Source organism: Schistocerca nitens, chromosome 1 (genome assembly GCF_023898315.1).
Source record: "Schistocerca nitens isolate TAMUIC-IGC-003100 chromosome 1, iqSchNite1.1, whole genome shotgun sequence".
Classification (NCBI taxonomy): Eukaryota; Metazoa; Arthropoda; class Insecta; order Orthoptera; family Acrididae; genus Schistocerca; species Schistocerca nitens.
In genome coordinates, this window is record NC_064614.1 from 511,452,870 (window position 1) to 511,470,892 (window position 18,023).

General features: G+C 41.3%; 1 protein-coding gene across 1 annotated transcript in view; it reads right to left on the reverse strand.

Annotated features, from left to right (window-relative positions):
• LOC126253170 (phenylalanine--tRNA ligase beta subunit) overlaps window positions 1-18,023 on the reverse strand; it is a 117,626-nt gene that overhangs the window by 79,306 nt on the left and 20,297 nt on the right. The window contains exon 2 of the mRNA XM_049954329.1: window positions 1,130-1,185. Coding sequence (XP_049810286.1) covers window positions 1,130-1,185 — 56 coding nt within the window. The remainder of the gene's footprint in view (window positions 1-1,129; window positions 1,186-18,023) is intronic.

The window sequence follows — 18,023 nt, forward strand, 5'->3', positions numbered from 1 at the left end:
CTGTACCAACGTGGAGTAGCAGCCAAGATGACCTCAGTATGTGGCAAGTACTGCAGGGCCAGTGAAGTGACAAGTAGTGCCCAGCTGGCTGGCTGTGACATTCATTAACGTTAAACACATCCAATAGCCATCACAACATCACAACATTCTTAACCTGTAGGAATGACTTATCTGTACAGAAAATAAGCCGGCATAAAGACGAAATTTTAATCAACTTATTCAGAAGGCTAGGAAATATTGGAACATTAGTTTTGACAATGTGCTCGTACGTAATATTTTCTACTTTCATCATTACAATATAATGCGTCTAAGCTTTTTCCACAGTAAAAGTCTATCCCACACCATTGCTACATAGCATCATGTTTGATGTTTGGTCATTATGTTAGCTGGGGTAGGAGTGGGACACTGTACAGGGTGGCCAGCTGAGCTGGACTCTTGATGCACCACAAATGGCTGGTGATACAAAAATTAAATTTCCTATGAGTGATTACATGCAAGGGGTGAGGAATGTGTCATTTGATTAACACTTTTCTCTGACACAAAAGTAAATCAAATTTGTGAACAACTAACGTTGGTTTTAAGTTATAGTGTTTAACCGCTCTGCCAATCTGTTCCATTAAAGACTCCATAGGAAACTATGCAGCAACTGTTAATTTTTATTTTGCCTCCTTATGACGCACCTTTAAAAATTATGCATGTTCTAATATTTATATTAAGTTGCAGTAAAGTTTGAAAGTAACATTATGAGCATGCCTGCTCGAAGTAAAGAATGTATGTGCACTTGACAGATTTTTAATGTTGCTTTGACATAAGTGCTATCGGTTCTCATATTTTTCAATTTTTCACACATATTTTCTTTATACATTACTGTTTGACATTATTTGTATGTCTAAATTATTGTATTACAAGAAAGTCTTCCAGTTTATTCTGCCTCTTTGTAGCATGTTCCACATGCTTTATCACCATACCAACTTCATACAATATTTTGAATTATATCAAACTAATAAATAAAGAGAAGTGAGATAAGCTTTTCAACACAAAACTTAAACAGAACAACTGGTCTAAAATCACAAAAAAAGACTTCCAATAAAAACTACTTTGGAAGTAATAAGTAGTTTATAACACTCACCACTTCATCAAGTTCCAAGCCAAATTTAAAACACAAATCACTAAACTGTTCATCAGCTGAAAAAAAAAAAAGAAAATAAATAAATAATACACCAATACGCTGTCTCTGCCACGCAACATATTACACAAGTTTTAGAACATATATCCCTTCAGCAATGACATTGTAACAATGTTACAGTTATGTTTCATGATCAAATGTGCGGAATCTTTTTTTTTTTTTAATTAAATATGTACAATAATGCATCAAGGGGCCAAATATGGTTGCCTTAGTTGTTGTGGCATCATGAGCAAAGGCACAAAAGGGGCACGCAGCCCCAGCAATGAGCAGAAAGCCTGTCATTGCTGAAAGAAACTAAGAAACGCTCATAATGTCATATTTGATGCTGACAAAGAGGGAAAAGGTAGATACTAATCTAAAATTGTACATACAAAATAAAAATGATTTTCTCAACCAAGCAACAGTTAAGCATATTACAGAAACAATACGCCATAAAACTAATCAAAGTGAGCACATCCCTTGGAGGGGGAAGGATTGGAGGGTACAACACATCGCTCACTACTAATGACAACAGAACTGCTGTGGAGGCGCTGGCTTACTGTTGACAGTGATAACTGCTTGTTAAAAGGTGAGTGGCCTGGGACAGCAGCAGAGACTTCAGAGGGATGCCACCCTTCCTCTCAGCATCTGGCAATGAGCTCCAGCGTGCCATCATCTGACAACACCATTAGCAGAGTGGCAGCTGTTAGGTTGGGAGAGCCTATCGAAACATAAGAGATACCAGCCCATGGCATATAGGCTGTACAGGGAAGAGTCCCATCCATAAAGCTGTTAGCAATTTATTGAAACATAACTTCTTGTCATGGGGGATAGGACAGCAATTTCACAGAATTACTGGGACAAGGTTTAATAGCAGCTAGTAACACATTGGTTCAGAACTGCTTTGTCATTTTAGGGGGATATAGACATCAGAATTGGTTTCTCAAACTGCTGACTTTTATTCCATTGAAACCTTCAATGTTGCTGATCTGAATTTGAATACATTGCTTGGGGGCACAAGATACAAGCAGGCCAAACACAACCTGACATCGCTACATAAAAAAAAAGCTAAATCCTCAAGTCGATGAAAAGTGAGGGGACATTAACTTTACCTGTTGTTGTGGTCTTCAGTCCTGATATTGGTTTGATGCAGCTCTCCATGCTACTCTATCCTGTGCAAGCCTCCTCATCTCCCAGTACCTGCTGCAGCCTACATCCTTCTGAATCTGCTTAGTGTATTCATCTCTTGATCTCCCTCTATGATTTTTACCCTCCATGCTGCCCTCCAGTACTAAATTGGTGATCCTTTGATGCCTCAGAACATGTCCTATCAACCGATCCCTTCTTCTAGTCAAGTTGTGCCACAAACTTCCCTTCTCCCCAATTCTATTCAATACCTTCTCATTAGTTATGTGATCTACCCATCTAATCTTCAGCATTCTTCTGTAGCAGCACATTTCAAAAGCTTCTATTCTCTTCTTGTCTAAACTATTTATCGTCCATGTTTCACTTCCATACATGGCTACACTCCATACAAATACTTTCAGAAACGACTTCCTGACACTTAAAATCAATACTCGATGTTAACAAATTTCTCTTCTTCAGAAACGCTTTCCTTGCCATTGCCAGTCTACATTTTATATCCTCTCTACTTCGACCATCATCAGTTATTTTGCTCCCGAAATAGGAAAACTCCTTTACTACTTTAAGTGTCTCATTTCCTAATCTAATTCCCTCAGCATCACCCGACTTAATTCGACTCCATTACATTATCCTCGTTTTGCTTTTGTTGATGTTCATCTTATACCCTCCTTTCAAGACACTGTCCATTCCGTTCAACTGCTCTTCCAAGTCCTTTGCTGTCTCTGACAGAATTACAATGTCATCGGCAAACCTCACAGTTTTTATTTCTTCTCCATGGATTTTAATACCTACTCCGAACTTTTCTTTCGTTTCCTTTACTGCTTGCTCAATATTCAGATTGAATAGCATCGGGGAGAGGCTACAACCCTGTCTCACTCCCTTCCCCACCACTGCTTCCCTTGCATGTCCCTCGACTATTATAACTGCCATCTAGTTTCTGTACAAATTGTAAATAGCCTTTCGCTCCCTGTATTTTACCCCTACCACCTTTAGAATTTGAAAGAGAGTATTCCACTCAACATTGTAAAAAGCTTTCTCCAAGTCTACAAATGCTAGAAACGTAGGTTTGCCTTTCCTTAATCTATTTTGTAAGATAAGTCGTAGGGTCAGTATTGCCTCACGTGTTCCAACATTTCTACGGAATCCAAACTAATCTTCCCCGATGTAGGCTTCTACCAGTTTTTCCATTCATTTGTAAAGAATTCGCATTAGTATTTTGCAGCTGTGACTTATTAAACTGATAGTTTGGTAATTTTCACATCTGTCAACACCTGCTTTCTTTGGGATTGGAATTATTATATTCTTCTTGAAGTCTGTGGGTATTTCGCCTGTCTCATACATCTTGCTCACCAGGTGGTAGAGTTTTGTCAGGACTGGCTCTCTCAAGGCTGTCAGTAGTTCTAATGGAATGTTGTCTACTCCCAGGGCCTTGTTTCGACTTAGGTCTTTCAGTGCTCTGTCAAACTCTTCACGCAGTATCATATCTCCCATTTCATCTTCATCTACCTCCTCTTCCATTTCCATAATATTGTCCTCAAGAACATCGCCCCTGTATAGATCCTCTATATACTCCTTCCACCTTTCTGCTTTCCCTTCTTTGCTTAGAACTGGGTATCCATCTGAGCTCTTGATATTCATGCAAGTGGTTCTCTTTCCTCCAAAGGTCTCTTTAATTTTCCTGTAGGCAGTATCTATCTTACCCCTCATGAGATAAGCATCAACATCCTTACATTTGTCCTCTAGCCATCCCTGCTTAGCCATTTTGCACTTCCTGTCGATCTCATTTTTGAGACGTTTGTATTCCTTTTTGCCTGCTTCATTTACTGCATTTTTGTATTTTCTCCTTTCATCAATTAAATTCAATATTTCTTCTGTTATCCAAGGATTTCTACTAGCCCTCGTCTTTTTACCTACTTGATCCTCTGCTGCCTTCACTATTTCATTCCTTAAAGCTACCCAGTCTTCTTCTACTGTATTTCTTTCCCCCATTCCTGTCAATTGTTTCCTTATGCTCTCCCTGAAACTCTGTACAGCCTCTGGTTCTTTTAGTTTATCCAGGTCCCATCTCCTTAAATTCCCACCTTTTTGCAGTTTCTTCAGTTTTAATCTGCGGTTCATAACCAATAGATTGTGGTCAGAATCCACATCTGCCCCTGGAAATGTCTTACAATTTAAAACCTGGTTCCTGAATCTATGTCTTACCATTATATAATCTATCTGAAACCTTCTAGTATCTCCAGGGTTCTTCCATGTATACAACCTTCTTTCATGATTCTTGAACCAAGTGTTAGCTATGATTAAGTTATGCTCTGTGCAAAATTCTACCAGGCAGCTTCCTCTTTCAATTCTTAGCCCTAATCCATATTCACCTACTACGTTTCCTTCTCTTCCTTTTCCTACTGTCGAATTCCAGTCACCCATGACTATTAAATTTTCCATCTCCCTTCACTACCCGAATAATTTCTTTTATCTCATCATACATTTCATCAATTTCTTCATCATCTGCAGAGCTAGTTGGCATATAAACTTGTACTACTGTGGTGGGCGTGGGTCGTGTCTATCTTGGCCACAATAATGGGTTCACTATGCTGTTTGTAGTAGCTTACCCACATTCCTATTTTTTTATTCATTATTAAACGTACTCCTGCATTACCCCTATTTGATTTTGTATTTATAACCCTGTATTCACCTGACCAAAAGTCTTGTTCCTCCTGCCACCGAACTTCACTAATTCCCACTGTATCTAACTTTAACCTATCCATTTCCCTTTTTAAATTTTCTAACCTACCTGCCCGATGAAGGGATCTGATATTCCACACTCCGATCCGTAGAACGCCAGTTTTCTTTCTCCTGATAACGATGTCCTCTTGAGTAGTCCCCCGCCCGGAGATCCGAATGGGGAACTATTTTACCTCCGGAATATTTTACCCAAGAGGACGCCACCATCATTTAATCATACAGTAAAGCTGCATGCCCTCGGGAAAAATTACGGCTGTAGTTTCCCCTTGCTTTCAGCTGTTCGCAGTACCAAAACAGCAAGGCCATTTTGGTTAGTGTTACAGGGCCAAATCGGTCAATCATCCAGACTGTTGCCCCTGCAACTACTGAAAAGGCTGCTGCCCCTCTTTAGGAACCACACATTTGTCTGGCCTCTCAACAGATACCCCTCCGTTGTGGTTGCACATACGGTACGGCTATCTGTATCGTTGAGGCACGCAAGCCTCCCCACCAACAGCAAGGTCCATGGTTCATGGGAGGTAACTTTACCTATAACTGCAATATTGTTCCATCACTTTAGTGATTCCTTTCTGTTGCATCTTGTTCCTGGAGCCATCCTTATGCTGCGTCTTTTTCTTGGCTTAAAAGTATGTAAAATCCTGTAAATGCTATAAGTACTTTTGATTCTTAGTATTGTAAAAACAGTACATTCCTGAGTAGTTTTGATTCTTACTGTGTAAGTGCAGCTTCACCACTTCTGTGGAGTCAGGATTGTTGCTCTAGCATTGCTATTCTGCAAATGCTGCACAGTGGTAGAATCTAGAGTGAAAATTGCTGCTTTGTTCATAAGAAATTACATGTCAAAGGTTAACCACAATACTCCCAGCCAATGTTTTTGTTTTCAGATACGGCTGCCAAGGGTTGTGAAATAAGTGATGTAATGTGCCAGAACAGGGAAATGAACAGAGGTTTATATGTACCAAAAAATTATGAGAAAAGAATCAAATCAATCTCAAAAGGTGATAGGATTCTTGTTGGCACAATACCAAGGCTTCCACACGAGTCAAAAGAAAACATACAAAATCTTAGTGGATAGAACGATAGAATCCTAGCTTAACTAACAGCATAATGAAGTCCAACTGCAATAATAGGAAGCTGGGAGAACCATCACTTTGGCAGAAAAAGAAACTCAACAAATATCTTTAAAACTGGACTTTTGTACTACCTTAACGAAAGAACTTTTCACAAACTTATCTTGCAGATATCAAGGTTTCTGAGAAAGATAAGATATTATTTTTAGTAATTAATTGCTATTAAACAATGAATATTTGTGTGCTCTTGGTTAATGATTAACCAACAATGACTTTGAAACACAACAGAAAAAATTATGTAATCGGTTATCTCTCAGTTCCAAGGTCAAGAAGGGAGAAATGAACAGGACACAATTGCACAATTACACAAGTACATATCAACCCGAACTAATACTGAAACTTCCTGACAGATTAAAACTGTGCGCTAGACCAGGACTCGAATGTGGGAAGTTTGCCTCTCACAGAAAACTGCTCTAATGACTGAGGTATCCAAACACAACTCAAACTGCCCTCACTCCTCATCTCCTACCTTCCAAAATTCAGAGAATTCTCCTGCATACCTTGCAGGACTAGCAATTCTGCAAAAATCAGTGCACACTCCTCTGTACAGTGAAAATTCGTTCTGGAAACAATCCCCTAGGCTGTGGCTAAGCCATGTCTTCACAACATACTTTCTTCTAGATGTGCTAGTCCCACAAGTTATGAAAGAGAACTTCTGTGAAGTTTGGAAGGTAGGAATGAGGTACTGGCAGAAGTAAAGTTGTTAGGACAGACCGTAAGTCTTTCTTGGATAGCTCAGTCAGTAGGGCACTTGCCTGCAAAAGATGAAGATCCTATATTTGAGTCTCAGTCTGGCACACAGCTTTAAGCTGCCAGGAAGTTTCAAAACCGTGCGCATCATACCACAGGATAAAAATTTATGCTGGAGAACTAATATTATCCAGGAATTCATAATCAGCTTGATGAAACAGAGGTAAGTGTTTTGGAAAGAATCAGACTGCCTCTCAATTTCTGCTGAGTTGGGAATGAAGCACTGCCTGTATTTTATTAACTGAGGATGGCCAATGTTGGCCAAAATTGGTTAGATAGTTAATTTCATGTTCTATGGATCATTTGTGTGATAATTTTTTACTATATACAATAACAGAATTACTTCTGCAGAACAGGAGGAGTTATAAGGGAGGAACTTCTTCAGTTTGTTTTCAAATTTTACTCTGCTGTCTGTCAGACATTTTATACCACTGGATAAGTGATCAAAAGCTTTGGATGCAACACTTTACACCCCTTCCCGTACTAAAAACAATCTTCATGTGGAGTAATGAATGTCATTTTTTCTTCTGGTATTGATTTTACGTGCAAATGTGGCTGAACTGAGTTGTTTTAGGAGTTCCAAAATGTACTTTTTCCCGTATAAATTCTCATCAATATGCACACCTAAAAACTAAGAAGCTTCCAACCTATTCATTATTTCCTCATTCTGTGTTGCACGTATCACTGGTGTAGAATCTCTAGATGTACAGAACTGAATATATTGTGCGTTTTTTAAATTTAGAGTATGACGATTTGCAGAAAGAGAGTCAATGACTGTTTACAATTTATTCTGGTGCTGTATGTATGCTGGGACTGATTACAATGCTACTGTCACCAGCAAAAAGAAATAATTCTGTTTGTTGTACATTATATGAAACATCATTTCTGTACATGAGGAACAACATGGGGCCTAAGATTGAATGTTTGGGAACTCTTTACATGATTTCCTCCTATACAAAAGACTGCACTGGGTGGATTATTAAGTACAACATTCTGCATTCTTTATGTTAGGTACTACACAGTCCACTGGTTGACGAAAGCATCATTTGCATAAAACCTCAATTTATCTCAGAGAATATTTTGATTCACATAGTCATAAGCCTTAGATAGGTTGCAGAAGATACCGACTGATGTTATTTTGTTATTTAATGATAGTAAAATTTGTTGAGTGAGTGTGTAAATCACATTCTCAGTTGAGCAACTCTTCTGAAATTCAAACTGTGATTTACTGATGATATTATTGTTGCTCATCCCCCAGGGGACTTCAGCTAGAAGTACGCGGGTGGCGTCCGCGGGGACCCGAGCTGAGTCTGACATTGCTTCCACTTACTTGTGTCAGGCTCCTTCTTTCTCCTTCCCTGTCGGCCCTCCTTGGCCAACTCTTGCTTTTTCGACGCCAACGGTATTAGGTTTCGAGGCCTGAGGGTGTCTTTCCAATTTTCTTATTCCTACTTCTAACCCAACTCCTGAGGGGAGCCCGCCCCTTAAGAAAAGCCAGCAATCCTGTAAGCTGTGAGTTTAACACCACAGGTTGGATGGGAGGCCAGCGCCCTCTCTTTGTAAAAAATTAAACATGCTTTCAAGATTACAAGTAAGCCTCGGAACATTACTGACAAAAATAGACGGTGTCAATGGCAAAGAAACGGTATACGATCTGGAATGTGGAATGTAAGGAGTCTGTACAAGACAGGAGCTGCAATCAGTGTCGTCAAGGAAATTCAGAAATATGAACTAGACCTAGTTGCACTGCAAGAAATCCGGTGGGAGGATGCTGGCAGCATTGATGTTGAAAACTGTACTATTCTGTATGGAGTCTGTGAACAAGGTCATCTGTTAGGCACTAGTTTCTGCCTCAGTAAGACTTTGGCCACTAATGCTTCAGAGTTCATTTCAGTCAACCCAAGAATATCTGTTCTAACACTGGACGTAAAGCATATTAAGGTGACTTTTGTGAACTGTCATGCTCCCGCGGAGGAGAGCGAAAGTGAAGTGAACAATGAGTTCTATGCACAGCTAGAGGCAGTGATGGACGCTATACCAAATGGACACCTGAGGATACTCCTTGGTGATACGAATGCCAAGGTTGGGAAAGAACAAATATTCCAAGACACAACAGGAAGGCTCAGTCTACACAACCTAAGCAATGACAATGGGGTTAGGTTTATCAGCTTCACTACATCATTAGGGTTGTTCATCTCCAGCACAAACTTCCAGCGGAAAAACATACATAAAGGAACCTGTGTGTCACCAGATGGAGAACTATAAATCAAATAGACCATGTTGCCATTCATCTCAGAGCCAAGAGATGGGTGTTAGATGTTAAGACAGCGCGTGGTGCCGAAGGTGGGAGTGATCATTTCCTGGTCAGAGGCCTGTTAAACATACAGTGTAAAGGAAGAACGGGACTTAAGTTAAAAAGAGTGGAAAGGTACCATGTAGAGAAACTTAAAGATGAAGCAACGAAGACCGGATACCAGTCGCAACTTAGTAACCGCTTTGAAGCACTCAGTGAAATGGACGCGAATCAGGACCTTGAACTAATGTGGAGAAACATCCAGAGCTCAGTTAGGGATACAGTAAAGGAAACACTCATGGGAAACACAGTGGGCAAGAAGATCAGGTTTGGAAAGGAATGTGCAGATGCCATGGAAAGGAGGACAGAAGCCAGGAGCAAGTGGCTGAAGGGGACAAATCTGGCACAGGGCAAAGCACAATTTGAGGAGCTCCGAAAGACTACACAAGCAACTCTCAGAAGAGCAAAGAGGAAATACATAAGGGTTATCATAACTGAAGCATAAACAGACTTCAGAGGACAAAAGACTAGGTAAATGTTTCTGAAGGTCCAGTACCTCTGCAAAGGTCATCAGGCCAAGCAGAAATTTGTCAAAGATTCCCATGATAAGATCCTGACGAACGATAGGGACGTAGCTGAGAGATGGAAAGAGTACTTTTGACAGCTGCTAAATTATGATGAACCCAAACTGCAGTTTTATTTCCAGTACCCAATTACAGCTGATGCAGACTATCCACCACCTACCCTGGATGAGATAAAAACCAGAATCAAACACCTTAAGCAGAATAAGAGTCCAGGTGAAAATGGAATACAGGCTGAAATGATCCTGGCACGAGGAGAGAAACTTGCAGAAAAAATACACCAGCTGATACAGGCAATATGGACCAAAGAAGAACTACCAGGAGAATGGAAAACAGCTCTGATTTGTCCAATACATAAGAAGGGCGACAAACTGAAATGTGACAACTATCAAGGAATCGCCCCGATTAACGTCTCCTATAAGATCCTGTCTAATTGCCTCACACATAGAATTCAGCCAGTGGCAGAATCAGTGATTGGGGAGTACCAGGGAGGTTTCTGGCCAGGATGGTCAACAGTAGATCACATCTTCAGTCTCCGGCAGCTCACTGAGAAACTGGGTGAATATGGTAAAGATTTGCATATTTTATTCGTTGATTTTAAGAAGGCCTATGATTGCATACATCACAAGAGCCTGCTCAACTGTTTAAGGAGTAGTAGCCCTTGGACAGCCTGAGCAAGGCATGTCAGACAGTTCCTGTCTCTCCGTACCTCCCATGTCCGAACAACATCGCTTTGGTTCACTCCGAGACACATGGACAGTTTCCTTGTTGAGAGCCCCTCCTGCCACAAAGTAACAGTGCGGACGCAATTGTACCCAGATATTGACCATCTAGGCATGGTTGAACTACAGACAACACAAGCTGTGTACCTCCTTCCTGGTGGAATGATTGGAACTGATCAGCTGTCGGACCACCTCCATCTAATAAAATGCTGCCCATGCTTGGTTGTTTAAATCTTTGGGTGGGTTTAGTGACATCTCTGAACAGTCAAAGGGACTGTGTCTGTGATACAGTATTCACAGTCAACGTTTATCTTCAGGAGTTCTGGGAACCAGGGTGATGCAAAACTTCTTTTGATGTGTGTATGACACAATGTAAAACTTAATTATTTCTGCTTAAAATAAGAACTCAAAACTCACTTAACTGCAATATCTGTTAACTTATTCACAATAAAATGTAACTCTTAATCACTATGTATCTCAAGTATTATTTAATATTAGACAATGTTTACTGTCAACAGAATATGGCCTACTCTATGTTATGCCATTTTATGTTAAAATTTGAACACAATTTATATGATTTTGTGTTATAATTCAAATATTATTTCATTAGAAATAAATGTGCTTGTGCTGGGTGGTTACATTATTCTCAGAGGTAAGTATTATTGTGGCTTATTAAGAAGAAGAGCAGAAACAGTACTTGAAAGGTGGGGAAAATTTCGTGGTGCAACCAAAACATCTTAAATTGTTTTCAAACTTGAAATACATCAGAAGATATGATGGACAACATATGACAAAGAAACAGTATATAATGAATGGAACACTTGGAAGGTACGTGACCTTTGGATTATAATATGGATAATTGGAGAACAACTACATACAAGGCCATCAAATGTGAGTGAGTTTAAAATTATGGATTCATCACTACAAGATTTCTAGTTTAACACTATCTGGACCAATTATGCTCTATGAGCTTATCAGTATTTTCTTACATCACTGCTGGTCATTTTATTATATTTCGATAAATGAAAATAATTCTTCATCCTGCATCATTTAGATTCTGTACTGGAAACAGGTTGTTAGTTTTCATGGGGTGTCAAGTGAAATTTGTGATTGGATTTAGGACTTTTTGTTAGGGAGGATGCAACATCTTACCTTGGATGGAGCCTAATTGTCATATGTAGAAGTAACTTTGGGTGTGCCCCACGGAAGTGTGCTGGGACCTTTGCTCTTCATAGTGTATACTAATGACCTTGAAAACAATATTAACAGTAAAATCAGACTTTTTGCAGATGACGCAGTTATCTATTATGAAGTAGTATCTGAAAGAAGCTGCATAAATATTCAGTCAGATCTTGCTAAGATTCCAAAGTGGTGCAGAGATTGGCAACTTGCTTTAAATGTTCAGATATGTCAAATTTTGCACTTCACAAAATAAAAAAAATGTGGCCCCCTATGACTGTAATATCAGTGAGTCACTGCTGGAATCGACCAACTCATACAAATTCCTGGGTGTAACACTTTGCATGGATATGAAATGGAATGATCACATAGATTCAGTCATGGGTAAAGCAGGTGGCGGACTCCGATTTTTGGTAGAATACTGGGGAACTGGAATCAATCTACAAAGGAAATTGCTTACAAATCACTCATGCAACTGGTTTTGGAATGCTGTTCAAGTGTGTGGGACCTGTACCAAACAGGACTAGCAGGGGATATTTAATATACACAGAGAAGGGCAGCAAGAATGGTCACAGGTTTGTTTACTCTGTGGGAGAGTGTCACAGAAATACTGAAGGAACTGAACTGAACGACTCTTGAAGACAGATGTAAACTGTCCCAAGAAAGTCCATCAACAAAGTTTCAAGAATTGGCTTTAAATGACTACTCTACGGAATATACTACAACCCCCTACATATCGCTTACCTAGGAATCGTGAAGATAAGATTAGCATAATTACTGCATGCACAGAGGCATTCAAACAAACATTCGTCACAGTGGTCGGTCAGTAGGTGGGCCTTCCAAGACTGTTCAGATGTGGTTTATTGAAAACAGGTGTACATGTAGATACCCATGTACAAATGAAAATATGAAGTCAATTGACTTTTGTTTCCATATTGCTTGGTTGCTTGTTAGATTAATTTAGGTTTAGGATATCACAAGAAAATAAAGAAAGGTAAAAGTCACAACTCATTGTGTAGTTGACGCACTGGGTGGCCAATGGGCACATAAACAAAACTGAAAATTTGCTGAAGATTTTGGATGATGGCCTTCTTAGAACTAACAAGTTACAGAATACAACAATATAATGAAGAAGATCAATCGCTACTCACCACAAACGAGGCACTGAGTTGCAGACAGGCACACTCTAAAGACTGCTGAACATTTAAGCTTTTAGACAGAATGTCCTTCGTCAAAAATACAACACAAAAGTACAACTCACCCATACATGGCCACTGTCTCCAGCCACCGTGGTCCGACTGCTGACTGTGACTGCAGCTGACATGAGCACCAATCAGGAGAGGGTGGTAGGGGTAAGGAAATGGCAAGGGATGAGTAAGGGGACAGGGAGGGGGAGGGGTAGCAGGGTAGGAGTGGGAGAAGTAGTTGTGCTACCTGTGAGGGCATGCAATGACACAGGGAAAGGATAGGGCTGCAAGATGCAGTCAGGAGGCTGTAAGGAGCAGAGAGAAGCAGAAAAGGGCAAAAGACTGTAGGTGTGGCGGAGTGGAAGACATGTAGTGCTGGAGTGGGAGCAAGCAAGGGGAGGACAGGGACTGGCGGAGGTTGAAGCCATGGGGGTTACGGGAATGAAGGCTACATTGTTCGGAGAGTTCCCACCTGTGCAATTCAGAAAAGTTGGTATTGGTAGGAAGGTTTCACATGGTGCAGGCTCTGAAGCATCATCATTTTGGGCCGTACATTCAGTAACAGGGTGGTTCAGGTGTCTCTTGGTTACCATAGTGGTCATTCATGTGGACAGAAAACTTGTTAGTTGTCAAGCCCACTTAGAAAGCAGGACAGTGGTTGCAGCTTAGCCCGTAGATCACATGGTTGCTTGCACAGGTAGCCCTGCCTCTGATGGGATAGGTGTGCCTGTGACTGTATTGGTGTAAGTGTTACGGTGAGGATGTAAGGAACAGGTCTTGCATCTACATCTGTTGTGGATATGTAAGCCATGAGGCAAGGGGGTTAGGAGCAGGGCTATAGTATATATGGACAAAGATACTGCATAGGTTTGGTGAGCAGTGGAATAACACTGCAGGAGGGGCAGGTATAATAGTGGGTAGGATGCTCCTCATACAACAAGAGATAGTTGAAACCCAGACAGAATATCCGATTCAATTGCTCCCGTCCTGGGTCATACTGAGTCACAAGAGGAGTGCTCCTTTGTGGCTGGAAAGTGGATATGTGGGAGGTGGTAGGTGATTGGTGAGACAAGGCACAACAGATCTGTTTCTGAACAATGTTGGGAGGGTAATTTTGGTCTGTGAAGACCTCAGTGCAACCCTTGGCTTATTTGGAGACAAACTACTTATCAGTACAGACATGACAACCAGAGGTGGCTAGGCTGTGTGGAAGAGACTTCTTGGTATGGAATGGGTGGCAGCTACCAAAGTGAGAATACTGCTGGTTGTTGTATGGTTTTGATTTTGACAGAGGAACTGATGCTGCCACCCTTGAGGTTTAGGTCAACATCAAGGAAGATGTCTAGCTGGTTTGATGAGGACCAGGTTAACCGAACTCGGCAGGTGTTGAAGTTCTGGAGGAAAATGAATATGGTGTCATCACCCTCAGTCCAAACCACAAATATGTCATCAATAAATCAAACCACGTGAGGGGTTTGGGACTCTGGGTGCTCTACATGACCCATGAAAGGGTTGGCACAGGATGGCGCCATGTGGGTGCCCATTGCTGTATTACGGGTTCCTCCACCAAACCTCTCCCACATATGCTCATAGCCAACAAGTCCTGCTACACAGACCAACTAAATTTACCATCAAAACTCACTCCCACTGCTATACAAAACCCAGAACCTAAATAGACCCAAAATACAGTCATAAACCTGTCCTCAAAAAGTCTCAGTCCCACAGAAGTATCACAGGACTTATCTTTCACCCCACTCCCAAATCCAATCATGCTAGACTTATTAAAGACCTTCTCTCCTTCTCCAGGTCTCTACAGTGAAAACACTTTTTCACCACAGACCTGACCAAGCAGCATAATAAAACCAATACTGAACCCTGACTGACTGTTCACTCCTCCAACCAACCATGATCCATTCACACTGCCCCCAAATTACCCCCTTTAACATTCCAGAATTTCCTAACCTCAAAGCTTGCCTCATAATCATTCCCCAAATCCTTCTATGTGGAAACAAACTTTACACCTGCAGAAAAAAAACCACAATTCACAACCTAAAAACTGATCCCGACATTATAATCCTTCCTCCCAACAAAGATTCTGCAACTGTGGTTATGAACTGCAGGGATTACCTGGCAGAGATATGTCCAACTACAAACCCTACCACACTACCCCATTCCAGAAATCCAGCAGACTCTCCAGACCCTCTTGAAATCCTTAGGTCATCCCAGAACCCCCCCCCCCCCCCTCTCTCTCTCTCTCTCTCTCTCTCTCTCTCTCCCTCCCCCCCCCCCTCCATACTCCTACCTTCTACGTGCTTCGCAATGTCCATACAGCCAACAACCCAAGAGACCCCATTGTGGCCAGTTGCTGTGTCCCCACAAAGAGAATCTCTGCTCTTGTGGACCAACATCCTCAGCCTATGAATCGTAACCTACCCTCCTTTATACAAGATACCAATCATTTCATTCACCGACTCTCTACAACTCCTGTTCCTTTACCACATGCCACTCTGCCCGTCACTGTCAATGCTACCTTCCTCTGCACTAACATCCCCCAACGGCAGTGGCATTGCTGCTATTTTACACAACCTTTCCTAAAGACCAACTAACTAAAAACATGGAACCTCTTTTTTGGTGACCTACAAACAAATCCATGATACAGCAATGAGCACCTGTATGGCAACATCCTATACCAACCTATTCATGGGCTAACAGAGAAATACTCCCTAATCACCCAAAATCCCAAATGGCTCACATGGTTCAGATCCACTGATGATATTTTTGTGATCTGGACTGACAGGAACAGTGAGGACACCCTATCCACTTCCTGCAGAACCTGAACACCTTCTCCCCAGTTCGCTTAACCTGATGCTCTTCAACCAAACATCCTCTCTTCCTCAATGTTGACCCAAACCTCAAGGATGGCTACATCAGTGCTTCCGTCCACACCAAACATATGAACCACAACCTATACCTCCACTTTGACAACTGGCACCCATTCCATACCAACAAGTCCCTTCCATACAGCCTAGCCATTTGTGATCATCGCATCTGTAGTGACCAACAGTTTGTCTTCAAATATGCCAATGGTCTCACTGAGGCCTCTACAGACCAAAATTACCCTCCCAACCTTGTTTAGAAACAGATCTCCCATGACTTGTCTCTCCAGTAACCTTACCACTTTCCAAATACTCACTGCCTGGTCACAGGGGAGCATTTACTTCATATCTCAGTACCACATACAACTAGAGCCTGAATTACAGTCTCTGCCATGATTTCAACTATATCTTGTCTTTCCTTGAAATGAGGAATATCCTATCCACTATTGTCACAATCCCTCCCACAATAGTATTCCACCACCCACCAAACCTAGGCAATATACTTATCCACCCCTAAACCATGCCTGTTCCCAACCCCTTGACTCATGACTCATATCCTTGCAATATACCTAAATGCAAGACCTGTTCCAAACACACTCCCACTATCATCTACTCCAGTTCAGTCACAGGTATCTCCTATCCCATTCAAGGCAGGGCTTCCTGTGAAAGCTGCCATGTGATCAACACACTACGCTGCAACCACTGTACTGTATTCTATGTAGTCATGCTTATCAACAAGCTGTCTGTCTGCATTTTAAGACCACTGCCAAACATTGACCAGAAGACAGCTGGACCACCCAGTTGCTGAACATGCTGCCCAACAGATGCACTTCCTTCCATGACTGTTTCATAGCCTGTGCCATCTGGATCCTCCTACCAATGCCACCATTTCTGAATGGTGCATATGGGAACCCTCCGTACACGTTACCCGTCGTTCCCATAATCCCAGGATTCAGCATTCACTAGCCCCCATCCTCCAATTACCTATCCCCTTCTTTGTTCCTGCTCCATTATTGTATGCCTTCTATTCTGCCAATGCACCTACAGTCTTTTGCCGTTCTTTACTTCTCTCCTCTTCCTTTTCCACTCCCCTCCCCTGCCCCCTTCCCTTCCCTTCCCTTCCCAGCACAGCCACTTGGCTGCACTTTCCAGTCTTGTCCTGTCCCCACCATGTCCCTGCACACCGTCACAGGCAGCACATCTTCTCCCACCCCTCCCCTGATATCCCACCCCCCACATACCCCTGACTGCTGCTCTTGTCAGATGGTCAGATGCAGTCGAAGTTGGGCCACAGCGGCCACAGACAACAGCCATATGTATGAACTGTGCTTGTGTGTTCTATTTCTGAAGAAGGACATTTTGTCCAAAAGCTTAAATGTTTAGCAATCTTTTCATAGTGCCTGCCTGTGACCAACACCTCATTTATGTTCTGAGAAGCAATCTGCCCTTTTCATAATATTTTTGTTATTCTATCTTGGAATTTCCATTGTTTGGTTACAGAGTACACATACATTTATGTGCATTGCTATACAGTCTAGGCCAGTTTCATTTTTCTGACACTGCAGTTCCATCAAGGATTTTCACCACCACTGTAGATAGAAAAAAAATAAAAATGTGCCACTTCACAAATGAAAGAAGAAAATTTAATTTACTTCTGTTTCAAAAGCTGCTATTACAATAGAACAATATTAAAAAAGGAAATTAGCAGGTACATTATAAAACAACTACATTTTGGGTTTGTTTTTTGTAGCTGAGCCTTTTGTGGTACAACTTTTCTTCAGTCAACCACTTTCATTTCTGATGATATTAATGTGACTGCATTCCTGCAATCCATGAACATAAACCAGCTGCACTTTTTTTCCAAAGGAATGTCTGGATGGAATTTCAATATTTTCCATTCCACAATGTGGAGCCCACAGCAAGGGGTGAATGACACTGGTGATTAAGGACAATTCAGATAAAACAATGTTCATACATCAGCAAGTATTTGAGCACACTGATAACATTGGTGCTTGGAAAGAAAAGAAAAAAAAAAGTCTCTTGACCAAATCAGCAGGGCAACAAACAAAATATGTACACTTGCTATAGGATGTTTGGAACCTATGCCATTTGTAAAACTTTACAAGTTCACAGGCATAGCACCACCAAATATTTGTAATGAAGTAGCTGCTAATGTGGAAAGAACAATCAGATTTATCAACAAAACCATCCATTATACAGACACATTCCAGTAGCCTGAAATCTGAGATCCATAAAAA